The 27,860-nt window shown below is 33.2% G+C and overlaps 3 protein-coding genes across 4 annotated transcripts; 2 read left to right on the top strand and 1 right to left on the bottom strand.

The window, feature by feature from the left end:
• Positions 1 to 6,481: 6,481 nt before the first annotated feature.
• LOC133298300 (putative beta-glucosidase 41) lies at positions 6,482 to 9,735 on the top strand. Its single transcript, XM_061497567.1, has 10 exons — positions 6,482 to 6,557; positions 6,636 to 6,707; positions 6,792 to 6,879; positions 6,953 to 7,208; positions 7,655 to 7,770; positions 7,877 to 8,100; positions 8,191 to 8,222; positions 8,299 to 8,401; positions 8,485 to 8,593; positions 9,540 to 9,735. The coding sequence occupies exons 1-10, from the start codon at positions 6,497 to 6,499 to the stop codon at positions 9,733 to 9,735; spliced, it is 1,257 nt and encodes a 418-aa protein (XP_061353551.1). The 5' UTR covers positions 6,482 to 6,496.
• Positions 9,736 to 16,158: 6,423 nt separating this feature from the next.
• On the top strand, positions 16,159 to 21,473 carry LOC133298301 (mRNA cap guanine-N7 methyltransferase 1). Its single transcript, XM_061497568.1, has 13 exons — positions 16,159 to 16,478; positions 17,114 to 17,253; positions 17,352 to 17,420; positions 17,510 to 17,581; positions 17,781 to 17,882; positions 18,628 to 18,684; positions 19,163 to 19,301; positions 19,855 to 19,919; positions 20,036 to 20,086; positions 20,343 to 20,405; positions 20,562 to 20,685; positions 20,885 to 20,946; positions 21,067 to 21,473. The coding sequence occupies exons 1-13, from the start codon at positions 16,403 to 16,405 to the stop codon at positions 21,160 to 21,162; spliced, it is 1,116 nt and encodes a 371-aa protein (XP_061353552.1). The 5' UTR covers positions 16,159 to 16,402; the 3' UTR covers positions 21,163 to 21,473.
• Positions 21,474 to 24,056: 2,583 nt separating this feature from the next.
• Positions 24,057 to 27,080, bottom strand: LOC133298299 (uncharacterized). Of its 2 annotated transcripts, none has more exons than XM_061497566.1 (4): positions 26,695 to 27,080; positions 25,083 to 25,269; positions 24,701 to 24,794; positions 24,057 to 24,582 (listed from the first exon to the last, which is right to left on the bottom strand). In XM_061497566.1, the coding sequence occupies exons 1-4, from the start codon at positions 27,027 to 27,029 to the stop codon at positions 24,281 to 24,283; spliced, it is 918 nt and encodes a 305-aa protein (XP_061353550.1). In that variant the 5' UTR covers positions 27,030 to 27,080; the 3' UTR covers positions 24,057 to 24,280. The 2 variants fall into 2 exon arrangements, with proteins under 2 accessions (XP_061353550.1, XP_061353549.1); XM_061497565.1 differs by having other exon boundaries at positions 24,057 to 24,609; positions 26,695 to 27,078.
• Between the last annotated feature and the right edge of the window lie 780 nt (positions 27,081 to 27,860).

Raw genomic sequence — 27,860 nt, 5'->3', positions numbered from 1 at the left:
TTTTTAATCATTATTCATTCTTAGAAAAGTAACGTTATCCTGATTTGCTTGATTTTTATTTCTATAATGAAAAATGGACATGTGTTTTCTCACGAAACAGAAATAAAAATTATTTGATCACTTCGACTCTTCACTCTCGTTTCTTTCTCTCATGTTTCAAATGTTTAAACATTCACTAAAGTTTTAAGGGAATCATCCGTTTATAATTTTTTTTTATAAATTACACTAAGTCTGACTGGTTATACACTCTTGATTAAGGTATGATTGGTCAAACATAATGTAGTTTGTAAACAAAAAATTTGTAAATATAGCATTTCTCAAAGTTTTAAATAATAATTAAAGGCTTATATTTATCTTATTTTAAATGAAAAATAAATTTTCTACACACATAAAAGAAGGATGAGTCTCACCTCTTTTTATTTTTCTCTCTCTTCTTATCTGTGGGTCCCACTTATAATTTTGTTTCTACAACATAAGATAATCATTTTCATGCTATATAAGAAAATTATTTTCCATAATTAAACATGTTATTAAACTTATTTAAAAATAACATTTTTCATTATAACATTTCTATCGAGGTTGGTAAAAAAAATAAGGAAAACTTAAAAAAAAAATCCATGTATGTTCTCTTTAGAATCACTACCTCCTTTTTAAATTTTTAATCATTTATATCTTTACTTAAATTTTTTTTATCACTTATCCCCTCCTCAAAAATTATCTTTGTTTTTAAGCTACTCAAATATTAGAATTTGATTTTGACTCATTTACAAAAGTTTTAGCTTAGAACCTTACATTTTCAAAACATCTGAGAATGGTAAATCTAGGGGTGTTCGTGGTCTGGATTGGATCGGTTTTGGAAGCAAAAATCATCCGATCCAATCCCTTCGGTTTGGACTTTTTTTCAAATCCGATCTGATCCAATCCAATTTTTTTTGGTTTGGATTGGATCAGTTTTCGGTTTATTGAAAATCCTAAAATTGGTTTCATGATTATTGTGCAAATAACATCTTTTTGTATATATTAACTTAGTAATTTTTTTTTGAAATACAAAAGTATCTGTAAATGATAATATAGTTTTTTTTTGGGCAATGAAATATGAAGCTCTATAAAGATAAAATTTTGTTGAAGAGATGTGACTTGATTTTTTCTTGGGTTTAGTTGATGGGTTAATGAATCTTGGGTTTAGAAATTTTTAGGCTATGATTAGGAAAAGACCCAAGTAGGTAGAAGAGAATTAATATATTGGATCGGTTTGGATTGATCGGTTTTCATCAAACCATCCAAAAACTGATCCAATCCAATTAAAATTTGCGATTTTTTTTCGGATTTTGATTTTTCGATTTTCGATTTATTCAGTTATCGATTTTTCGGTTCGATCACCGCGATTTGAATCGGTTTGGATCGGTTGATGAACACCTCGAGGGTAAATCCAATATTTGTAGCTCCAAATATGACCGTCAGGTCCTGCGACATCACCGCCCCAAGGATTTTACAGCCCCTTAACTACAAAATCAGAGTTCGATCTCTTCATTAAAGTTGTAAGTATGCTTCTAAACTTTTTAAAACATTATTAAATCATGTACAAATTCAAGGTCTATTACTTAAGATAAAAAGATAAGTTATTTTGAGAAAATTTATAGGTTTTTTTTAGTCTGTCCAAAAGAAATAATTACATGAAAGAAACGCCTCTTGATATATACATATATAGGAGTTTACATTTCTTTAGCGACTTTATGTGCAGCAATTAAATAGTTGTCATATATATACTTGAGAGCAGGGGCGGACCCAGGAAATTTTCTCTATGTCCGCACATTTAGTGGCGGGGGTTGCCCCCGAATTTTTTTTTTTGTAAAAAATGTTTAAATTAACACTTGAACTCGCTCATAATCTAGTTGCTTCCATAACAAAGGATGAAGAAATCATGGAAATGAGAAACCATGAGAATGGGTACGTGACAGGGGAGGAAGAATAAGTTTTCTCTCTAATCAATTTGTGTTGCTACGTTGTTTTAATCATCTATGTACGTTGCTACGTTGCTAACTAATATAAGAATAAATATCATTTTTGGTCTCTAACTAAAAATCTGATCCCCACTTTAGTCTATTATAAAAAAAGAGAGTCATCTGGTCCCTATGAAATTTAAAGTTGACATACTTTAGTCTTTTTGAGACTAATGTAAGTCTTTTTTGAATTTGTGAGGACTACGATTTTAATTAAATTGATCCACTTTGAATTTTTTAGGGACCTCCTCGAGACTAATTTTTGATAAGGGACTAAAATGGAGACCATATTTTTTGTTAGGGACTTAAAATGATATTTACTCCTACTATAAATATTGAGCCAAGAGACAAATAATAACCTACATAACTACAAAAAAAAAAAATTATAATCCAAAATCACATGTCCGCACTTGTGGACATGTGACCCAATGTGGGTCCGTCAGTGCTTGAGAGTATTAAATACGGGAAATTATGACCATACAAAAGATGAAAACATTAAATGTGGAAAATTATAACCATACACTGTCGTTGCTGTACGTAAAACGACTGTAAAAATGTGTAAAAATGTATATTGGTAGATAACACCTCTTAATACTTTACGGTGGAATGGCTTATTTTTTTTGTACTGGCAAGCTGAGTTTTGACAACTCATAGGAGGATGTGCAAGAGACAAGAATTTTTGGCATGTGCTGCATTCTGAATTTCAATACAGCTTGGATATAAAACTCATTTCTGATTTATGTTTTTAACCATTTCCTTTCGGTGCAATTGAAAGCAAAATAAAAAGGGAAACTCCAACAACTCTGCAAACAATATGAGAAGGGTGCTAAACTTTTTCTTTTCAATTGAGTCTGATTATATATTTGGTTCTGAGGGTGCAGACAAGTTAAAGGTGATAGAGATAAAGAATAGCCAACTTCTTCAATGTTTTTTAAAAAATCAAATTAAAAACGGCGAGACTTCTAAATCATGATTCAGTTTATTTATTCAATTGAATTTATTTTATTAAACTTCTAAATCATAGTTGTAATTGAACACAATATTATCCGAATCGAAAACATAATCTACTCATTTACGAAAAAAAAAAAAAATCTACTCATAATCTAAACGGATGTAACCAGGTCCAGTTTTTAAGTTATCCAAATTAGTTGGAGAGGCTGTGGCAACTGGCAAACACAAAATAGTCCAAAATATTATCCACAGAAGTTGAATTTGAACACAAGTTGTTCAGTGTGTTGAGACAAAGTAGGTAGTTTAGTTTTATCACGAAGTTGCCGAAAAAAAATAAAAAATGCCCAATTCTTATTCTCATCTAAAAAAAATAAAATTTCTTTATAGCATCAAATATTTTTCGCACGTCCGCTTATCATTATATTCATTCCTCGCAATGATTTTTTTTTCTTTGCAATCCGTGTATAAAATAAATAAAATCTTGGTGATCTAGTTTATGCTGAGGGGCTGTGGCTCCTCCCAGATTACATGTAAATTTTTTTAAATAAGAATTTATTTGCAATCACTAAAGGAATATTTTCACATAGTGGACAAATTTTTAATAAATTTATTAGAGTAAAGATTATATGAATTAAACGATGTCATTAATCCCCATTGCTGCGTTTGGACCCGTTCTACTTATAATTTTTGCCTTGAACGTAATGCGTTTTGTATTATTGAAGTAAAATCAAGTTTGGCTTCAAACTTGATTATAACTCCTTAAACGTGAAAGAAATATTTTGTTGCCTTTTCAGTGAGTAAAACTTTATTTGGGTGTACTGATTAAAAATATATTTTTAATTTAATATTGTATTACTATTCTCATAACGTTTGAATTAGAAAAGTCATATTTTTTTTATACATCTAAAAATTACTTTTATTAACACTATCCAAACAGCATTCATTATGTCAAACTCACTTTTCAAATAAATTAACCCACTTAAAACCACTTCTATTTCAAATTAATTTTACAAATTAAGTTTACCTAAAATAAATTTTAAACTTGTAAAAAACTAACTCAACCCAAAAGAATGTGGGGGCGACGAGAATCGAAACTGGGATATCAAAGCTGTAAAATTATGTAAAGAACCACTATTGGGTGAGACTACATTAATGATTTTATATACTTCTAACAAAATTTTAATCGAAAAACACTCGCACAACTGTATAGTTGATCCTAATTGAATATTTTACGTTGATAGTCAATTCTCCAGCACAATCTTTTATTATTTTTGAATTTACGACTAATTTTTATTTTTATTTTTAAAAAGGACAATGAAACACAAATTAAGTAGATATGTTATTTTCATGTTTATTAAGATAAAGGAAAATTATATATGCATATACTTACTTCCTCATATTCTCACATAGGATGACATAGTCACTTTTTTTTATCATATTATTACGTTTTTGGTAGTAACCTTTTTAAATAATCTCATATGATGAAATGTGAAGATTATAGTACATGCATATGTCAGTTTCCTTTAAAGAAAAAGAACATCATTGAAAAGAGTAATCTCACCAATTCTTTAATAATTCTTCTTATTTACAGTTAATTAGTGCATGGCTACAACTTGAGGAACAGTGATGAAAGTGTTACTATTGACAAATTTTTTTTATCAAACTTAATAGTAAATTTTGCCAAAATATCACGTGACATATTTCGCTATACTGTGTAGCGAAATATGTGTGCAAGTAATTCGCTATATAGTGTAGCAAAATATGACACGTCATAATGCACAGAACAAAAAATGTCATCTGTCAAACAGATAGAATTTTGCTACGTGACATTTTTGTTCTGACGTGGCATATTTCGCTACACTGTATAGCCAATTATTTGCACACATATTTCGCTACACAGTGTAACGAAATATGCCACGTGACATTTTGACAAAATTTACTGTTGACGTGACAGTCTGATAATTTTTTTTACTAACAAAATAATCACTGTTCCACAACTTACACAACAATAAAAAGAAAAAGTAGAAATTATTTACGCAAATTCAATGCTCTGGTTGAGAGCCTTACTCACCCACCCACCCCCCAAAGACATAAAGATACTCAAGAAATGGAAAGTATAAAAAGGGAAAGGCACCCTTCAAAGGTGGCATTGAGAAAAGAATACATATGGTTTCTTGCCCGCAACTAGAACCTAAATTGACGTAGACAGCGCCATTCCCCGAGGTTCAAGTTTCCTCACCATTTGGATACACCTTTTTCATCTCCCTTCTCACATACACAACACACACACACACACACACACTCCTACCAAATTTTGCCATAGTAAGAATTTGGAAAAATCTCTTGCTTATCAAATGTGCCACACTGCCATGCCATTCCAATTCCGTATGAGTTCATCTCTTGAAGAAGTTGAATAACATGACCAAAAATGGGACTTCATATCCATTGCTTCTTCAGCCATAGCCTTCAACTTTACAACAAAGATAGCTTGCATTTTTGCTGTATATAATAAAATCAAAGCAAAATAGCCTCCAACCATTTAGAGAAAACTTTTCAAAACTCAACCACCATGAGGATCAGTATTACTCTTTTCCTCATAGCCCAACTCCTAGTGAGGGCAGAATCAATAAGCAGAACAGATTTTCCAAAAGGGTTTATCTTTGGAACTGCTTCTTCAGCTTACCAGGTATGCATCCCACTTTTCCTTCTACTATGTTCAATCTGTCTAACAAAGAAGGTAACAATTTGGTAATGTTTTATGTTGTAGTTTGAGGGAGCTGTTGATGAAGGAAATAAAGGAGATAGCATATGGGATACTTTCTCAAAGATACCAGGTAGACATGAAGATTTTATGTTCAGAAAAGTATCAAATATATGTAATCAAAACTAATACACTTTTAAGGAATGAATTTAAGGTGCAGATAAGTTTCTGATTTCTAGTTTTGCATTATGATGATTGATAGGTAGAATTGTGGACTTCAGTAATGCAGATATGGCAGTTGATCAATATCACCGATTTGAGGTGAACTATGAAGACAAATTTGTTTACTTCAACTTTACTTTATCCAGATTCCATGCTTCTATTTTCTTTTTCTGCCTCAATTAAGGTGCATGTGGCCAATATCCATGTAGACGTGTCAATGTGGATCAGGATTCGATTATTGTATAAACAAAATTCAGAATGATCACCGCCATAGTAATAATTTACAAGAGAATTCTAAGATGATGATGACTACGTTTCACCAACTTTTAAGTAATAGAAAATTAGCCTACAGGGAACACGTGTCATAAAGTTCCTAAGCGTGTTAAGAGTTGCAAAAGATCCTTTTACTATATGATGCGGTAGTTATTGTATTTTTGCTTATACACACACCGTTACTTTGTTAATTGACATCAATTTTGTTTTATAAAACTATATGTTGGTGTGACTTCAATTTTGGTTTGTTTTTTTCTCTTTAGTCCTTTCAAATAACTATACTCAAAAATATAAACAGTCAATTAAAGCACATGTAAAATTCTTTTTTATACAGAATGATATAAACTTGATGAAGGATTTGGGAATGGATTCTTACAGATTTTCCATATCATGGCCAAGAATTTTCCCAAGTAAGTTGCATCATTTTCAAAACTTTAGTGTAATTTGGTTGATTTTAGTGCTAACTGCATTTATATAAAACTTAACAGACGGAACAGGGGTACCCAATACAGAGGGAATAAAATATTACAACAGCCTCATTGATGCATTACTTGAAAAAGGTTACTCAAGAATTTCATTGGGAATTTGATCTTAAATATAGCAAAAAAAATAGCATTGAAAATTTAGTTTTTCTTTCCAATCAGGAATCCAGCCTTTTGTAACCCTTTATCATTGGGATCATCCACAGATGCTTGAAGATAAATATGAAGGATGGTTAAGCACACAAATCATGTAAGTTACTCCAATGTTATAGGGCTTTTGAGACAAAAGGTTGAACTTCACAGTTATCTCTATTTACTTACAGAAAAGATTTCGAGCATTATGCCTATACCTGCTTCCAAGCTTTTGGGGACAGAGTTAAGCACTGGATTACCTTCAACGAACCTCATAACTTCGCTCTCCATGGTTATGATTTAGGCATTCAAGCACCAGGAAGATGTTCCCTTTTGGGTCATCTTTTATGTAAGAAGGGAAAGTCATCCACGGAACCATACATTGTTGCTCATAACATTCTCTTGTCTCACGCTGCTGCCTATAGAAGTTACCAACTACATTTCAAGGTTTGACACAGATCATCTTCACATCTCATACCCAGGGACAAGATCATTTTATACTGATATAAGTTACACTCTCAATCTTAATCATTGATTTCGCACGAGTCTATATCTTAATCATTGATTTCACATGAGTGTATCGGTTCACATGGCTAATAAATTAGGATAGTTAGATGTTAGTAAATCAATGGTTAATATTTCGCTTAAGACTTATTGTTTTTATATCAGTATAGCATAAAATGATTTGTTCCATGTATATAGGGGCAAGTTATATTTACAAACTTTTTTGTTTACTACTCTAAGTACGACCGGTCATACTTTAATTATGTAGTGTACGACCGGTCGTTCTTAGTATAATTTGCAAAAAAAGTTTGTAAACGGATCCTATCGCATGTATATATAAAGAAGTTGAAAATATCAAAAATAATTTTGATATTTGATGGATAATATAGGAACAACAAGGAGGTCAAATAGGGATAGCACTAGATGCCATTTGGTATGAACCCATAACTGAACTTGATGAAGACAAAGATGCAGCAGCCAGAGCCATGGAATTTTCACTTGGATGGTAACCTTTCTTGTAGCATAATGATTATCATAAAAGTTAATAGCTTTGTAACAGCTAAGAACTCATCTTCCACACAAAAAAAATGTGTAACACCAATGTGACTCAGGTTCCTTGACCCGCTTTTCTTTGGAATGTATCCTCTCTCAATGAAAAATCTTGTAGCTGAGAGATTGCCAGAGATTTCTAATGCAACCTCAAACTTGCTTCTGGGATCTTTGGATTTTATTGGCATAAATCACTATACCTCAGTGTATACTCGTAACGACAGGACTCGGATTCATAAACTTATTATGCAAGATGCTGTATCTGATGCTGCTGTCATTACAACATGTAAGCTATTAATTCATTTTCTTTGCCTTAAACAAACATAACTGAAGCTGAATGGAACTTTCTGATATTTTCCCTTGTCCTTCATTATAGCATATAGAAGAGGAGCTGCAATTGGAGAAAGGGTATGCTCAGAAAACCACTCTAAGGCTACAATTAACATGTAAACTTCATGTTAAATCAACAAATCTTATTTTTCAGGCAGCTTCACGTTGGTTGCACATTGTCCCATGGGGTATCAGAAAGTTGGTAAAGTATGTGAAAAGCAAATATGGGAACATCCCAGTAATTATAACAGAGAATGGTGAGTAATTTATGGTTGAAAAGCTTATCTAAATTCTCAAGTATATATTGATTTTTTAACATTTATTAGACTTCTGATTGCAGGAATGGATGACCCAAGCAAACCCTTTATGACCTTAGAAAAGGCATTAAAGGATGATAAGCGGATAAGGTACCATAGGGACTATCTCTCAAACCTATCTGCTGCTATAAGGTATTATTAAAAGTCCTTGAATTCCTGCAATATGAAACTAATAAGGATAAGGATGGGAATGGTTCGCGTTTGGTTGAAGATAAATTTTAAGAATACTAGAGAAATATAATTATTAGGTATCCATAGGGAAAGTTGAATAGATGGGGAAGTTAAAAAAAAGTAGTTTGGTTTGACAAAATTTTATCAGGAAAATATATGACAAAAGTGTGTCAACAGTGCTTTACCCGGATTTTCTTAAAAAACCACCCTCAAATCGGGTTTTTAAACAGTGCAAATTACTATCTTTCTCAAAAAGCCAGACATTTTATATAGATGGATTTTGGTCAAAACCTGTTGAACCAAACATTGGTTTTCTAAAAATCAAACTTCATTTACCTAGGAAAATCTCAAAAAACCTTCAACCAAACGCCCCCAGAAAAAATGGAAATTAAGAGATTCTCTCTTATAATCTAAATATTATTTAAATGTTAATTTAAGGCTCGATATGGGTGGACCTGAATCCATTTTTTTTTTCTGAAACGAATTAAAGTGTCTTATTTTATCAAAATTGGTTTTATTTTTTTTTTGAACCAATTCAGAACCAGTTTGTGATTCAAAATCAGTTTATGATTTATAACGAGTTTCAAATCAATTCAGGTATGCCAACTGATTTCAATCCTGTTTGAGTTAAAATAACTAAATTCGGGTCTTCCGGTTTTCTATATTAATTTTTTTGATTTGGTTCAATTTTTAAATCGGTTTATAAAATCAGATCGGTTCTTAAAACTGTTCAGAAAGTTACATTTCATTTTGATTCGGTTCGGTACAGTTATTTTGCCGAGCCCTATATAACGTTAATATTATGTGATCTCTTCTACATATCCTTATCTAAAATAATCCTAACATGATGATTTGAAACATTGCTTGCTAGCTATCTTAATCCGTACATAACATGAATTCAATGCAGGCAAGATGATTGCAATGTTCGCGGTTACTTTGCGTGGTCGTTGCTTGACAATTGGGAATGGAACTTGGGATATACTGTACGCTTTGGGCTCTATTATGTGGATTTCAGGAACAACCTTACTAGGATACCAAAAGCTTCGGTCCAATGGTTCAAAAACATGCTCAGATTAGAAATGCAAGAGATTAGTGAAATTTGAATTGATTTGTTTGTAATTGTAAAGTTCTTTGAAAATTAATGAATGAAAATGACACCAACAAAGGAGTGAAAAATTGTAATGATCCTAACAACTTTGAATTGATTTGTTTGTAATTGTAAAGTTCTTTGAAAATTAATGAATGAAAATGACACCAACAAAGGAGTGAAAAATTGTAATGATCCTAACAACTTTGAATTGATTTGTTTGTAATTGTAAAGTTCTTTGAAAATTAATGAATGAAAATGACACCAACAAAGGAGTGAAAAATTGTAATGATGCTAACAACTTTAAGGCTTTCTTTGGGAATTTGGAGGAGAAGAAAAGGAAAGAAATTCAAGGGAAAGGAAGGGAAATAAAGGGCATTTCTTTCCTTTGTTTGGAAGTTAAAACTCCCCCCAAATTGAGGTAATTTTAATTTTAATAACAAGGAGGGTTTCGTGAAAATCCACGAGTCTTTTCTCTCACTTTTTTAAACTCACAAATAAGGGAATGGATTAATAAAACTCTTCTCTTCCTTTCTTTTCTCTCATAAAACTTAGGGGTGAAAGTGGGTTGGGCTGGATTAAGCTTTGCCTCAAAAAGCCCAAGCCTATGTAAAAAAATTTTAATTTGGCCTGACCCAAGTCTAGTACGAGTCTAACTGTTAGCTTGGCTTGACCTGTTTATAAAATAAAATGGTCTGGCCTGACCTGTTAGCCTGTTTAATTTTTAACTTCGAAGCAGAACCATGAATTAACTTCACAGGATACTCAAATTTTGTTGCTAAACCAAAAATCAAAATTTCAACGTCCAAACAGAATCAAGAATCCCAACAAAACTCATCACAATCTGCATTTAAGTCACTTTCAAAAGCAAAATGCTCAAACTAAATAACATATATTTCATGAGATCCAACAAACAAATCCATACTATGTAAATTAAAATAACTTACATGATCCAATAAACACATCATGATGCTTGTAGTAAGTATAACCTCTCCCAAAAACCTTTTAATATATTCATATACGCAATCTAACATGCTAAGATGTTAGTTCCTCCTACATAAGAAATAAAGTCAGAAATATATTCAAGGCCCAAACCCGGCCTATTTTACGAAATATACTAGGTCAGATCTAGACTGACGTAGGCCGAGCCGTAGGTCCCTGCAGGTCGGCCTTACCTACTTTCACCCCTACTAAAAATAACTCCCAAACAAGTTGTAACACCCCGTGTATACCCGGTTTGTTATCATGTCATCGTATTAAGCCACGCTTAATTAAAAATGCGGAATATCTTTTTCTTTTCAATTATGACGTCATTATCAATTACCAAGTTGATTACTTAAATCACTTTCAAAATATTGCCTGTATGTAATTGTAAATAAACAACTATCTACACTGAATAACCTCAATATATAAATAAAGGTGAGTATCTAAGTCACGGATCTACAACACGTAGTCTAGACATAATCCTGATACATTAATACAACTCAAACTCAAAATAAGACATAGTCAATCAATGTGGCATGGACAACTCCATGCTCACCAAATAAGGCAACAAGCCCAACAGAGTCTCAACAATAGCAACATAATCCTAAAGATAGCAGAAAACATGCCAGCATCCAATTATAACAATAAAAGAAGCAATGTCTAACTCAGCTCCGGCCTCCTGCCGCCCGAGGTCTCAACCCCCGAGTTACCTGAACTTGAAATATGTGCCCCAAACGTGGGGTGAGATCTCTAAACAGAAATCTCAGTAAGGCAAGAGGTCCTCAAGGATTTCTCCACCCCAAGCTCACTTACATGTGCAATATAAGTTCAAAAGCAGTAATATCATATAAGTTCCAAAATCAGTGTCATGTCATATGAGTTAACTATTCTACTAGCCAGAGGAATGCAGGATGTACGTACGTCTACAACCCACAATAGTACACGCCCATGCCGTACCTGCCCACAAGATCATATTCCCGTTAGGCGAAACATCACATACATATCATAGGGAATTACATCATGCATATAAATCATTCCTCCATGGGGTATGGTGGAACCAACAATGGCTAAACTGAGGACACAAAAGCTTACCTCTTAAGCTAACTATCCAAATAAGAATCCAACAAGCTTAAAGTCCACAAACAGCAGAATCACAATCTGTTTTACACCAGCAATCATATCAACAATCATACTCCACAAGTATATGACATAAAGACAACGCTTTCCTTTTACGTTTCATGCCTTTAGGCTTCTCACAAAGCCATAAGCCCCTTAATCACTTTGATTCTGACTTAGATTAATTATTACAGAAGTCCACATTAACCAATCATGGGTCCACAAACCCAAAATCCCATTCTGTATGAACAGTACAGCTACTCTCTCGAAATTCTCAGAATATCCGAATATATGTCAGGGACATATCCGGATATCATATCCGGATATCCATATCCGAATATCCATATTCGGATATCACAAGACCTCATATCCGGATATCAATATCCGGATATCATATCCGGATATTTCGCGACAGAATGCAGTTTCTGCATTTCGCGAGATATCACTCCCAAGGTTCCATTTTTAACACATTAGAATGTTAAAGTATGCATCTTTAAACCCTTTTAGGTCAGTTATCACATTGGTTACTTGTTCCTCTTATTAAACATGTCAAGGCTTCATTTTTAACCAAGAAAACTCATGATCAAGGTTGGTGAAGCTTACCCAAGGGTCAAAACAGAAGCAAGGTGGCTCTTGAAGCTCTCAATCAGCTCCAAAGGTTCTGACTTTGAAGGTGCACAAGAATGGCACACCACAATGTTCAAATAGTTATAAAAAAACAATTCTTTTTTTCATATTTTTTTCATAACATAAATCTTGTTAAAAGTTTTGAAATAATTTTTTTTGTGCAATACGGTGTATTGTATTTCGATTTCACTTAAAAGTTGCTCCCATAACTGGCGGTCTATGGTTGACCGATATTGCACACCATCATTTAGCTATTGCAGTTCTTTTCCTGATAGCAGGTCACATGTATAGGACCAACTGGGGTATTGGTCACGATAGCTTCTTGAAGCTCAAAATGCCACCACAATGGTTCCCTCAACTCCCACCATGAAGTCAGCCCACACACTCCAACAAACAGAGGCTGAGCACTCAGCAAATGGCTACCTCTCACCTCACAAGTCTAATGCACACTCACACTATGAGATTTGATGAAGAAACCAAGAGGAAAGGTGCCCTCTTGGCTCACAAGGTGGAGAGGAAGAATGTGACAGCAATGGGGAGGCACTCAGCAGCTGAGCAACACACGTAGGAAGCCAATATGGCCTAGGATTTTGTGCAAAATGAGTATTTATAGTGGTTTAAGTCTTATGCACACAGTATTAACAGTAATAGCTACGCTTAACATTTTAATTCCAAACTTAGGATTCTGAACCTAGCCATTTTTCTAAGATTTTTCATATTTTTATTTTATTTTTCGCAGTACCTTTCCGGTACGCGCTTTTACCTAACCTATATAGTGGAGGAGAATCACACTAAAATTTTCACGATCTTTTGTGAAACAAAAGTGGTCAACTTTGGATCGAATAGATATGTGGGTTTTGATCTATTAACCCCTACAATTATACTATATTTCACAAATGTCTTTTTGTAGTGTTATTTATTTTTTAATTATCATTATCTATTATTTCCTTAAAACTTTGGTTGATTCACCAAAGCTTTACCTTTGAAGTGGAAGCAAAAATTGGATCATGATCTTTTTTTAAAAAAAAAATCAGGGGTGGTGCCCCCGAACCCCCGCCCTAAGTGTGCAGAAAATGTTTTTCTGGTCCGCCATTGTCCCTCGGAGTCTGGTGGAACAAATGGGGGGATTAACCACACTGATCGAAAGCTTACCTCTTTGGGAGACTTCCTCTTTTCCGCTTTTCTCTTCTTCAATATACACAATCACCAACTTCAACACAACGACAATCTATGGCATATCTGCAAGGTGATTAATATAACCAATCTATGGCATTTTTTTTACTGTGGGCATCAGTGCATAACCAATCAGCCAAAACTTTCCCTACAAACAGGAGTGACTCGCGGAGAAGCGCAAATGAGACTCGCAATCATTATGATCGAAATCCTTTGAGCAAAGTGGAATCAACCCTTAAGCGAATTAAGCAATTTTTATTTTATTTTTTTGGAAAGATTATATTTACTACTTCTTTCTCTTACTACCTCTTACTACCAAATTTTAATCGTTGATTTCCGTCAATCTAACGGTTATAATTTATTAGAAATTAATATTTAATTAATAAATATGACCCAATAAATTACAACCGTTAGATTGACGGAAATCAACGATTAAGATTTAGTAATAAGAAGTAGTAAGAAAAAGAGGTAGTAACTATAACCTCTTTTTTGTTTTTGGTATAAACATATTTTAGTTATACATAACATTATTCATATAATTTACTAAAAGTGTAAAAAAAAATTGAATTAAAATATAACTAAGAATTATTATTAAAATAAATAAATAATTAAAACACTAAAAAAATTAAAGTTTAATAATGAAGTATAAATAGGAAATTCTTAGAAACAGTTAATAAAGGACATTTTGCATATTTAAAATATGGAAAAAATGTTTGTCATTTTAAATGACATAAAATTATGTCATTCTAAGGGAGAGATAGACATACAATAATATTTTTTTATTTCAAATTTAAATTTAAAAAAATACTCACTTTCTCCCCCATAATTTTTATTCTTTGTGTCTATCTCTCTCCTAAAATGACATAACTTATATCATTTAAAATGACAAACATCATACCCTTAAAATATAAGTTTGAGCCTCTCATTGCTTTTTTATTTGCTTCTTCAATTCTCTGATATCAGTACTGTAATAAACGTCCAAATCTGAATTTCACCAAAAAAAAAAGGTTCAAGACACCTAAATTTTGCACCTTAAATGTAAAAGCTCTTTCGCTTTTGTTTGCGTGTGTCTGTGTCTGCATTTGTTTATCATTTTTCTTTTGGTTTTCTGATCTCCTAAATGCAGGATCTCTTTGAAATTTTTCCTTTATCTATATACGACAACTTTGAAGGGTTTTTGGGAGGCATTTAGTATAGGAAATTTTTTTTTTACCAGGAACAAAAATTTGCTCAAAATATGTTGGAAAGAATTTTTTGCCGGATAAGTTAAAAAATGTATTTGGTAGGCCAAAATTTTTTCGGAAAAATTGGATGAATTTTACTAATTTTATGTGTAAAATTTTACCACCGCAAAGGTAAATTTTTTTTCCACCCTATCCATTACTAAATTTTACTCTTGGTCCATGTGTAAAAAAATTAGATGGGAAAAAATTGTGTCCAACCCCTTTTAACTCTTCCTTCTACCAAACATGGCCATATATTTTTACCTACCCTCTTTTCTCAGTCAATTTTTTTCCTCCTACCAAACACCCCATAGCGGCAGGCCAAGTAAGTATATTTTAGGAGTTTTACTTTTATAATTTTTTACTACTAAATTTTAATAGTTTTGTCAATTTAATAGTTATAATTTATTGAAAATTAATAATTAATTAATAACTTTGTTAAATTGACAAAAATCAATAGTTAAAATTTGATAGTAAAAAGAGAGTAATAAATATAACTTCTCTTTAACTTTATTAACTGAGATAATTAACTGTTAAAATTTGGTAATAAAAAATAAACGTAATAAGTATAACCTCTCTCTTACTTTATTAAGTGAGATAATTTTCCCTTTGATGGCAGACACAAGTACATAACCATATTAATTAGCCCCGTGTAAGAAAATATTTCCTATATTCTTATTAAAAATTATCCTAAAAATTGAAAAAATTAAAAAAAATATAAAACAAGGTGTTAGGTCCATTTAACCTAAAAAGTAAAAACCAAAAAAGATTAATAACATAGGCCGAGTATGTGAATTTCGATTCCTATTAAATATTATAACTAAGCTCTGATTTAAGATTAATCACGTAATTAACTTAAAGAATTAAAGTTTGTAAAAATACTTGAATGCTACTTAAAAGAGATAATTAGGAATAATATAAAAAATGGAAAAAGTTTATATCTTTTCACTCTCACAAAAAAGGTAGGACCCACAACTTTTTTTATGTACGCTCTTTTCTCCTTTATTTATCTCTTTCTCTTAGTTAAATGATACAACTTTACATCAATACACACTTTTTCCATAAAAAAAAAACAAATCACAAGTTATTTATCCCGCAAAATAAGAGGTTTTCGGCCCATTGAACTATAAAACAAATTTGAGAAGAACAATAAAGCCCATTTTCAAAATCAGATGTCACGCAGAGCATCATCCTAATTTGGTATCCACCAATCACAAATCGCAAGGTGTTATACTGTTAGGTCCACTCCGCCTTCTCCATAGCACCTATAAATCCTTCCACAGACACCAATTTACGATGCTCTCTGCACTAAATTGCACTTTCAGTTTCATATCTGTCCTCACTTCTCCCTCTTCTCCCTAATCAAACAAACCCCTCAGACACAAAAACAACACAACACAACATAAAACAACACCCGAATTATCTCTCCTAGTTTTCTGCAAAAAAGACAAATTAACAAAAAAAAACTTGGGAACACATTTGATTGTCTCTCTGACACTACCAACGCTTCTTGCAGCACTATTAGGTTGTTATCGTAATTGTTATTCTTCATCGGTCCCCATGAAACGTGGATACGAGGAATCTCCTTCAACCTCTTTCGCTCCACCTCAATCCAAAGCTAGATATGATCCTGAAGGTAACTTTTTTAACGCTTTTTGCACCACCCCACTTGCTCCCTTGTTTCGATTTCCCCATTTGAAGGGTGATTTTTGCGGTATGTGGATCTGGGTCTCCTTGGTTTTGCTCTAGGCTTCGTTTGGTTGCCCATACTCAAACGGAAAGGTAGAAGGGAAAGAGGGGAAACTTTTGAGCTTTTGTATTGGACGTTGGTTTGGTCTGGAATACTGAGTTAATAATCACTAATAAAATGTAATTGAATGTGCACTCTAATTTTGTAATACTAAGTTACAGTTTGGAAAGTAAAGTGGTTTTCTTCTTCTTGACTGTGTAATGAATAATCATATTTGCTAGCATATTTGATGAAAAATATTGCATTGGACATTGCTGAATCAACAATTGAATGTAAATGAAAGTTTAGGCTAATTTTGTGATAGTAAGTTCCTGTGTGTTGTGGGTTTGTATGATTCAATTGTGGAAAGTAAAGAAAAAAAAGTAGAGGCTTTCTACTTCTTGTAACTGTATGATGAGTAATCCAAGTTGCTAGCATGTGTAATTGTGTATTTTTCTTTCCTATTTCCTTGCTTTTCTTGTGGAAAACTGATGTGGAGTTGTGGTTCTCCTTCTTATTTTCATTTGATGCATTGTGTTCAGGTGATGCACACTTTCTGGAGGATGAAAGTACGAAGATTTTTGCTCGGAAAGTAGCTGATCATTACAGTGCAAGATCCAACCAGACTCTGGAAGAACGGGAGGCTAGTCCGATAATTCATTTGAAGAAACTCAATAACTGGGTATGTGTTGTATTCTGTAATTTATATTATAGGAAATGTAACCACCAGAGTTTTACATTTTGTTGATTAATAGCCTTGTCAATTCTGTTATTTAACAGATTAAGAGCGTCTTAATTCAGCTTTATGCTCGTCGAGGAGATGCAGTACTTGACCTCGCCTGTGGCAAGGTGTTAACGGTTTTCAGTTGTTTATATATTACATGTCATTCCCAGTTTATTGGCTAAGCATATTTTTTTATTTCATAATTGTTCGCCAGGGTGGTGATCTTATCAAATGGGACAAGGCCAAAATTGGATATTATGTTGGCATTGATATTGCTGAAGGGTCGGTAAGTGTTAAAATTTTCTACAATTCTCTGAACTGGTTTTCCTTATCTGATTGTTTCCATAATCACTTCCATCAAATCAAACTGAGATGGAGTTGAATAAGGCTTTTTAACACGATCATTGAAGTCATCTCTAGACAACAATTAATTCATGTGTTTGTAGTCCTCACTGTCTGTTCATTGAATTCAACAATCTTTCCAGATCAAAGACTGCCGTACACGTTACAATGGTGATGCTGATCATCATCAGCGACGTAAAAAGTTTACATTTCCTGCTCGCCTCATATGTGGAGATTGTTATGAGGTGATTAACATTTCTGTCCTTTGAAAAAAAAAAAATTCTTTGCTTTATGCTTGAGAACTTCATTAGATCCCAAAAATAAGAGTTTAACTAATATTTTGAAGTGCACTTCATGTTTCAACTCTGTTTATTCTTACAGACATTAATGGTTTGTTAGGGAACAAATTGAGAAGGGAATGAAAATTGAAGAAATGAAAGTGGGAAGATATATGAAAATAGATGCAATATTAGAGTCCCAACCTTTTCCCTTTCCTTCATATTCATTCCTGATTCCCCCAAAAGTCACTCAATTCAAACTGACCACAGTTGTACTTTAGCAAAGTTGAAGTAGAAGCTTTTGGAACATATAACTTATATGTCTTGTTAATATCTTTTTCTCTTTATCTTTTTGTTGCTGTTTTTATTCTGGCTAGCATACTATACTTCCATACCACTTGGCACAATAATTTTAAAACCTGAACTTTATTACAACTGATTCCAGCTTAAATTTTGTTTTTATTCTTTTAAATTTATCTCTTATCTCATTTTAAGATGATAAAATAATATGTTGTTGGCATGAGTTGATTAGAGTGGTTTACTGAATTGCATATATTGATAGAACCTGACAGAATAGTTCTTGATCAAGTAAATTAAAAAGAAATTATAGTTAAATTCCTTTAGAGAAAGTGATCTTGTAATCTTCAACTTCCATACCAATTTCTGTTTTTCTTGTTTAGATGTTGAAAATAGGTTTCATTGACAATTTCAGGTTCGCTTGGACAAAGTTCTTGCAGATGATGCTCCTTTTGATATTTGTAGTTGTCAGGTGAATGATGCACTCTTGAGTTAATTATAAATCATCCATGTATTTATACAGAAAGAGAAGTGGATGTGTGCTGCTAGAAAATGTAATATCTTTAAAAGAGACCTCTCCATGGTAACTACCTTGTTTTTTGCATAAACTTTTGGTCCATATATTCTTGTTAAAATTTCTTATGTTTTTCTTTGATTGTACTTAATATGTTGATTTAATTGGCATCTAACTTTGTTCTTGCAAAGTCCTTGTTCTACTACCATTGCCCTAATACAAATTAAATTAATTTAGTGATATGTGTATCATTTATATTCATGATGACTGCCATTTTTTTTCTTCAATCAGCAAAATTGCTGCAGTCTTTAGTTGGTACAAGTCAATCGTCATACTGTTTACACTCTTTAATCTCTCCCCATACAAATTACAAACTTCTTTCCATCTTGAAAGTGTATGTTGGTTTCTAATCTGATAAACTTTTTAAATGCTGCAGTTTGCGTTGCATTACTCCTGGTCTACAGAGGCCCGTGCCCGGCAAGCATTAGCTAATGTGTCAGCTTTACTTCGTCCAGGAGGCATTTTCATTGGAACTATGCCAGATGCCAATGTGATTATCAAAAAACTTAGAGAAGGTTTTTGATGCACCTAATATTCTTATTATTATTCTTTTAAAATTAATTTGTTGTTAAAGTCCTGTGTCATCAATTGATTCATGCAGCCAATCTCATCCAGTGAGATAAGGCATGGTGGTGGTTGTTTCAAAATAAATTTGATGGAAATTTATAACTCTTTTTATTAAGACTTAGTTTACTACAGCTTGCTTTATATTCAAGGAAATAATTTTAATCAAAACAATAGTATATGTAGAGATTTGGTCTTTGCTATGTGAATGGTGTCAAGGCAAATAGAAGACTAGTTTTTTTAATATGCTATTCCACTTATTATATTTTCATATGACGTCTATTGTGGAATTCAGTTGGTGCTATCTACAAGAAAAGAAATGATCTATTCCACAAATAGCTCCTTATACATTTACTCTCTTTTCATGATGCTTGTGAGATTTTCTAAATTCAATTGAATTTATACAAAAAGTAAATTGCATGAACATAGGCTTCACAGATAGCTATGGCAGACCATTTTTGTAATTCTTGATTGGAGATGCTATATTTCACTGTTAATGTGCAGCTGAAGGATTGGCTTTTGGTAACAGTGTCTACTGGGTGCGTTTTGATGAAGAATTTTCTGATAAGGTAATTTTGTTCTCCTGATCCTGTTGCTTCACCATTTTTTTAATGGGTGGAATCTGTATTAGCTTGGATATGATTTTGTGAATTGTACTTAACTGAAATTCTCCCGTGTGATTCAGAAATTTAAATCTTCCAGCCCCTTTGGAATAAAGTACACATTCCATTTGGAGGTATAATCTCTTTTAAATCTTCTCCTTTTTCTAAACATCAAATTACTGTTTTCCATAACACAAGGCTGAGTTGGAGTTTACATTTCAGACTAGTATGAGACATTGAGATGTAAGGGTTGTTGTATGCACAGACGTAGAGAGCCTTTGCATAATAAGTGTTATCATTCGATGACACGTTTCTCTCATTCAGAGCCCTTCAACTCTTGCATACTGTTAATACTTATGCTGCCGTTTAAGACGAGACCTCTTGTTGCAGGATGCTGTTGATTGTCCTGAATGGATTGTCCCCTTCCACGTGTTCAAGTCATTAGCTGAAGAGGTATGTTATCTATGAAACTGCCAAATTTTACCGAGACCCATCCTCCCCCATCTGCCCCTGACTATTAAAATGAAAGTTTCTAGCTTTCTTAGGGTAAGCATTGGAATTGCAAAGACTTGTTCTTCTAGACTACTCATTTAAATTAATTGTTCACAGTATGACTTTGAGCTTGTTTTCGCGAAGAACTCTCACGAATTTGTGCATGAGTACATGAAAAAACCGGAATTTGTGGAGTTAATGCGAAGACTTGGTGCATTGGGGGATGGGAACCAAGATCAGAGTAAGCCTTTATGCCTATGCCATCTTCTTTTCAATTTCCATAAAATTTCTTTGAACATTACTTTTCTGTCTTTATATGGGGAAACCCTTTGTTTTTTTTTTTTTTTTACCTTTCCTAGTTAACAGGAATCTGTTAAAATTCAATATGGGAGAATAATATCTTTCTTCAACAGAATCCTAATGATATATTTCTACACCAGGTACACTCTCAGCCGATGAATGGGAAGCAGCACATTTATACATGTCATTTGTATTGAGAAAGGTTAGTAGCAAAAAACACTTGAGTTGGCTTGTTCACATTGATAATGCCAACATTGTCAACTTCTTGTTCGTTAAAAATTGTTACAAAATAGTTGAAATTGGTTTTTCTTGTTACTTACAGCGAGGTCAACCAGACAAAAACCAAGTGACTGGCAAAAGAGACCGAGGGTTGATGCATATTTCAGAGGAAGATATAATGTATATTAGCAGTGATTAACATGAATAAAACAACCAGTGCCTAGATTTTCAAGAATGGCGATCAAATAGCGCAGGCATGGAATGTCCTGCATTGCCATGTGCCAATATAATTGATCTCACAACCTTGATCTCCAGCAAAAAAAATTCGCTGCATGATACACGTTGAATTTTGTAGGTCCACAATAAATAATTTAAACAATTTTCTGCCTCAGAATTTGTTACCTTCTTGACAAGACTTAAGGAGATTCAACTTTTACAAACGTACTAATTCCAATATTTTCTTCCATAGCAGATGATAATATTAGTGAATACAGACTGGATGATGGATCCACTGGCTTTTGTTTTTACTTTCTTTCATCTATCCATTTTGAAGAATGCAACATATTGAATCATTGACATTAGAAAAATATCTTCTTTCATCATGGATACCCACCCGCGTCACCCTTCATGTTGCCAATGATCTGAAAAATCTCACTCTTGGCACTCCATAACTAGGTCATGATGATCACTTCCTAGTTGGTGATGGTTCAACTTCAAATTTGCAAAACAGTCACCCATCTTTTCCTGCATCAGGTGACACACTGCGCCTCTCACGTGTCTTTCTGTGTCTCAAATTTATCAATCTAACCCAGTTTTTGTTGAGAACTTTGGTGTACGTTGATGAATTATTGTGCAAAGAGTAGGAGACAAGGGGACTAGAATACACAGGTGATGTAGATAAGAATAACATATGTACAAGGATAACAGCTTAAAATATCATATGGCAGGTTTTGACCAGTATGCTCTTATATGAACAAACTTACCCTTTTCCTTTTTAAAATTATCTTTTTATAGAGGGTATATCATATATAAGGCTTTCTTCTTCACATGTATTTAATTGCCATATGGATCGTATTGGATCAATATTGGATATGCAACAGTTTGAGGGAACAGTGACCAAAGTGTCACTGTTGGCAAAAAAAATTACTAAACTGTCACGTCAACAGTAATTTTTTTCAAATTGCTACGTGGCATATTTTGCTGTAGCGAAATATGTGTGCAAATAATTCGTATACAGTGTAGCGAAATATGTCACGTCAGAATGCACAGAACCAAAAATGTCATGTGTCAAACAGGGAGAATTTCGCTACACAGTGTAGCGAAATTCTCCCTGTTTGACACGTGACATTTTTGGTTCTGACGTGACATATTTCGCTACACTTGTAGTGAATTATTTGAACACATTTCACTACACAGTGTAGCGAAATATGTCATGTGACATTTTGGCAAAATTTACTATTGACGTGGCAGTCTAGTAAATTTTTTTGCCAGCAGTGACAAAATGGTCACTGTTTCCATTTGAGTACACCACTCGTAAATTGAAATGCACACAATCATCAATTGGTACTGAAATTTTTTTTTATAATCTTTCATAGATCCAGAAACAACTATAATTGTACATGAGTACAAAGTTTTCGTACGAGTAAAAAGTTGTTTAGGTAGTATTAAGTTTAGCACACTTGTGTATTCCATCACACCGGATTAGAGAGCTTCTCCATTCTAAAACATACACCAGAGTATACGTGTAAATAGGTTAGACTAGGTTAAGTCTTGATTTAAATAACACTTAGGTCTTTTTAAAATATTTTATGCCTAACATGACATGTTAGTCTTATTTAGGTCCAAATTATAAGTACTATATTTAAAAAACAAAAACTTTAGGCTAGGCATATTAGCCTGTTTAAACATATTAAATATTCAACAATTAAAAAAATAATTAAAATAATATTACTTTATTATTCAAAATTATTAAAATAATAATTTTATTTAAAATAGATAATATAATATAGGCTGGCCTGTAAACTTATAGGCCCAACATATAAAAGAAAGTTTATGACCTATTTTTTAAATAGACTTTTTTAAAAGTCTAAACATGCTCTATTTGACTATATTTAATAGGTTAAGTATGACCTAATATAGAATAGGTCATAGGTCTCTATAGGCCGACTTAGTCCATTTACACTCCTAACATTTACACTCCTAACAAGACGTATGAACTACACACACACAAAAACATACCTACACTAGACGTTTACTACACCAAACGGTTGAGATTAAACTTGGAGGTTAATCCGGTAATGGAGACTTAATTTTTGTGCCACGTCACAGTTTGGTTTGTTTCGGTTTGATACACTCGAATTGTTTAGAACTCAAATATCTTCTATTGTTCTGGAATTTTCATTGATGCTGAATAAAGAAAAAAAAATGCCAGCACAAGCCAAATGGTAAACGAAGGGACTATTCTTGAAAGAGCTTGAAAAGCCATTCCACAAGCAAGTTACAAGTCAATGAGGCCACTATTGAATATTAAAGTGAAAATGATGCACTGCAATCAGGAGTTTAAATTTCAAAGCAAAGAAGAAATTTCTGTGAACCCGTGTTAATTTGTCGCATCAAATGAAGATTCAGTAGTACATGCACTCAACCACTCCTTGCTTGTTTTGTAGTATGAATGATATATTGAACCACCGTCACCTATCTTTTCGCCCAGGTACAGAGGTATGCCCCACAAGAAATAGATAACATGTTCAAATTGATCCATGACAAACATTTAAAACAGTCCCTTAAATCAAGGGACAAAGCATAACTCATATTTTATTTTGATTAAAACCAATTTCCTATCCCCCCCCATGAAAGTGTGAACCACCCCGCCAACTTTAGAAATTTTGCTAAGGCAAGGCCTTGAAAAGCTATTTAATTATGGGAACAGTGAAATTCATGCACGTTTCCTTCAGCTTAAATTTGCGGAAATAACTTTTTTTGTTGGTTGACATAACAAATTTTTCAAACTTTATCATGAAGCTATAAAATAAGGATGAAGTTATTCAAAAAGTACAAAGTAATAACACAAATTTATAAAAATAAAATGAAACAAACAAATAAACATGTGGGCTGACTTTCGGATGTTAAGAGAAATACATAAACGAGGAGACAAACAATTCATATGTTACTCCAAATGTATTTAACTACATCAACATAATTATCATCACCACCACCATCAACTTTATCCCCACTGGGATAGGTTGTATTTCATATTTTACTACAAACTTTTAAAACGATAAGAAAGCTCGACAAATTATCATTTTAAATATAAAAGTTTAAGCCCTCCTCACCAGTACCACCATTATCACAATCACTGCCAATCCCATGAAGGTACCTCCCATTAAATTCTTATTATCCAGGAAATTCGCTTTTGCATTTCCATCAGCATCAGCATCTGGTTTCTCTTTCTCAGGTGTTGGGAATATGCTCTGAAGGTAATTTGACAATCTGCTTACCATTTCAGTAACTGTAAGCTTAAAATTCTGCAGAATGTCACCCACGAAATCAAAAAGACCATTTCCCGGGTTTGACTCAGCTTCCTCTTTTTCAGGAGTTTCCAATGCTTCAGAACCAGCAACTGCATCACAATTTGTTAACTCTTCCACTGCAGCACAATTAGCATTAACATCCAGCACGCAAATAAGAAAAGTAATGGAAGGGCATGAAAAATAAGAGATCTATTAAATAATGATTACCTGTCTGCTGTGATTGGAAGAAATTATTGACTGCAGGATTTTCCATGACTGCTTTCCATACATTCGGGTCACAAGCAATCGAAGCCACAACAGTCTGGTTGAAACCAAAGACAAGTGAATCCCATTAAATCAATAAATCACTCCAAGTACTGATTTAATAAATAATTTTGGATATTGCACAGAATAGGATTTGAGTCTGAGAAACAGACTCTTTTTAAAAAATGAAAGTATAAGGCTGCGTATAATCAACCATCATCACAAGTCGGGGAGCCTTATACAACAGGAATGTTAAAAAGACACATATGCTATTGAGTAGTTCTCATTAGGACATAAAACATCACCATGTTGTTATCAAAAAAAAAAAAAAAACATCACCATGTACCTGGGCCTCATAACTATTACTAAGCAATTGAAAAGCCTGAAAGGCATGATTTGGCAATGACGGATTTGAAATGGCCTCAATGACACGAGATTTGGTCCCTGGCTCGAAAAGAGTAGGAGACATAACAGAGACTTCACTACCAGGAGATGAGCCCTCACATCGAGAAGAATCAGGAGAAAGGTAAATTCTGAAAAACAATACATATGATCTTAGTATAGAGATGAGTATCATAAGATCTAAGATAATCCACAACAAGTGAGTGTGTGTTGAGCAAATGTCCTGCACCAGAAAAATGCAGTAAGGTTCAAAATAGATAAAACATAACCATTGTTTACCATAATAGCACCCTGCACCCAAGAAAGGGAATTCAAAAAATCTGATTTCAGAAAGCAATGACTTCTACATGACCAAAATTAAATACTCAGATTGAACTGACAGACAGTGAATAAGTCAATTTCCAACACTTCCCAAAAGCAATACCTTCAACATTATTCAAAATTATTGAGATAATCATATCTTTAGAAACAAGGATAAAATAAGCTAAAAGATTTAAAAAGAGGAATATAAGGGAAGATGTTCTTCGGAGTAAACAGATCCCACATTTGACAAAAAACAAGTATCCTAACATATATTTATTACAATGTGCACCATCAAAGCCAACACTCAACAAAGCGATAAGCTATTCCCTAATATAACCAAAAACAATCAGCGAGATTATACGCCTTCAATTCCATCCATTCATATTATCATTATGCTCAAACTTACTCTTCTAACAAAAAAAAGGAATAATAATGATTAGCATAGTCTACATAGATGAAAAAGAGCAACACAAAAACCAATTTCTTTTCCTTGACTTCATAAAAAAATATTTTCATCTCACTCTTCATATAATAAAACTAGGATACTAAAGAAATCATGATGTTTACTGCGAACTCTGTAGAAGTCAGAGTGATATATCTCCAAAAAAAAAATGTATAGTTTTAAAACTATGATAATGTATTCACAAATAATTGACTAAAACCACAACCACACTTTACATAATTCACATTTCTTAAGTGAAACACACAGAAAAACAAAAATGCTGATGGTTAAAAGAAAAAGCTCCCAGAATATCCCTTCTGTGTAACTAACATCGATCACAATTGAAACAGAGAGAGTTCATTTTCAATAAGAAATAAGTTTCCAAAAAAAAAAAAAAAAAACTCACTTTATTTTATACTGATATAGTGTGCCAGTGGATGCTATTGAAACTTGGGTAGGATATTCATACTATTACTTTTTTCTAGTATCACCCCACTGCCATTTTAATCAGCATTGAATTAGAGAAATAGAAAAGTTGAACGAAGAGAGAGAAAATGGTGATTAAAGTGGCAGTGGCAGTAGAAAAAAAGTGGTAGTTTGAAATTTCCTACCTATTGAAACTCATCTAAAACCCTTTAACTAGTATCAACCAAAAAAATCTCACAACACCATAAAAATGAAATCTTTAGAAAAACCCAGTACTGAAAACAGTAGAATCAAAACGAAGACTTCAAAATTGAAATTGAAATCTCAACAACAAAATAAAAATTGAAACTTTCAATATAAAGGGGAAAAGAAAAAAGCAATATACTGATCAATTGCTTCCTTCAATTCGGTGGTTGCTTCCTTCGCTTCCTGAAAGGTGGGGACAGCGCCAAACACCACTCTCGGCGTGGGCTCACCGGCCTCCATGACCAAATCACCGCCGTCGGCGAAATCCCATTCGTCCAAGTCCCATGACGCCACCGTGTGCAGCGGCGCCACCTCAGCGGCTTTCGCCGACACCCCTGCACCCGACACGGGTCGTGAAGAGTTCCAGACCGACTGCTCGATCGAGTGCACCACCGGCGCGCCCCTTAACCCCTGGGTAGGGACGCCGACACCGGCGATCTTCGCCGCCGTCCTCATAGCTCCTCCGCCACCCATTATCCGATCACTGACGCGATTGAAACAACATGCTATCTGACCCAAATGGTTCGCTTAGTATATAAGTTTATCCAAAGTTATGAATAATAGTTGAGTCACGCGTGGGATAACCACGGCATAGCACGTGTCAATTCTTTTTAATTTTCGAAAATGGTTTTCATTTTGGTGTAAATTACCAAAGGGGAAAAATATTGTAACAACTAAGTTGTGTTACTATCATGTTACTACCATGTTACTATCAATCAATTTCACCGTTAGATTGATTATGTTGATCCAATGATTATATTTATTTCTATCTTTGTATGATCATGATTTTCCAAATTTAATACTTTATTTATTTTCACTTTTATATGGTTATGATTTATCATATTTAATGCTTCCACTTTTTATGGTAATAGTTTCTCATATTTAATGCTTTCACTTTAAATTCAAAAAATCATGATCATACAAAAATGGAAATAAATATAATCATTGGATCAACATAATCGATCTAACGATAAGATTGATTGGTAGTAACATGATAGTAATACGGTAATAACACATCTTGGTTGTTACGATATCCTTCCCCTTGGTTCAAAGCAAATAGTAATTAATTATTTCTTAGTTTCATTATTCTTTTTTAGAATTTGAATTTTATGCCTGGACTATATATAATTTGAGAAAAATGTTTGTCATTTTAAACGACAAAAACTTATGTCATTTTAAGAGAGATATAGACACAGAAAATTTGAATTTTAAATTAAAAAAAACCACCCACTTTTTCTCTTCCATGATTTCTGTTTTTCTATGTCTATCTCTCTCCTAAAATGACATAACTTATGTCATTTAAAA

This window comes from Gastrolobium bilobum, unplaced genomic scaffold (assembly GCF_033153095.1).
Source record: "Gastrolobium bilobum isolate Gb01-03AN ecotype WA unplaced genomic scaffold, APGP_CSIRO_Gbil_v1 utg46318, whole genome shotgun sequence".
NCBI classification, from domain to species: Eukaryota; Viridiplantae; Streptophyta; class Magnoliopsida; order Fabales; family Fabaceae; genus Gastrolobium; species Gastrolobium bilobum.
The sequence above is the reverse complement of the archived record's forward strand: the minus strand, read 5'-3'. Positions and strand labels throughout refer to the sequence as shown.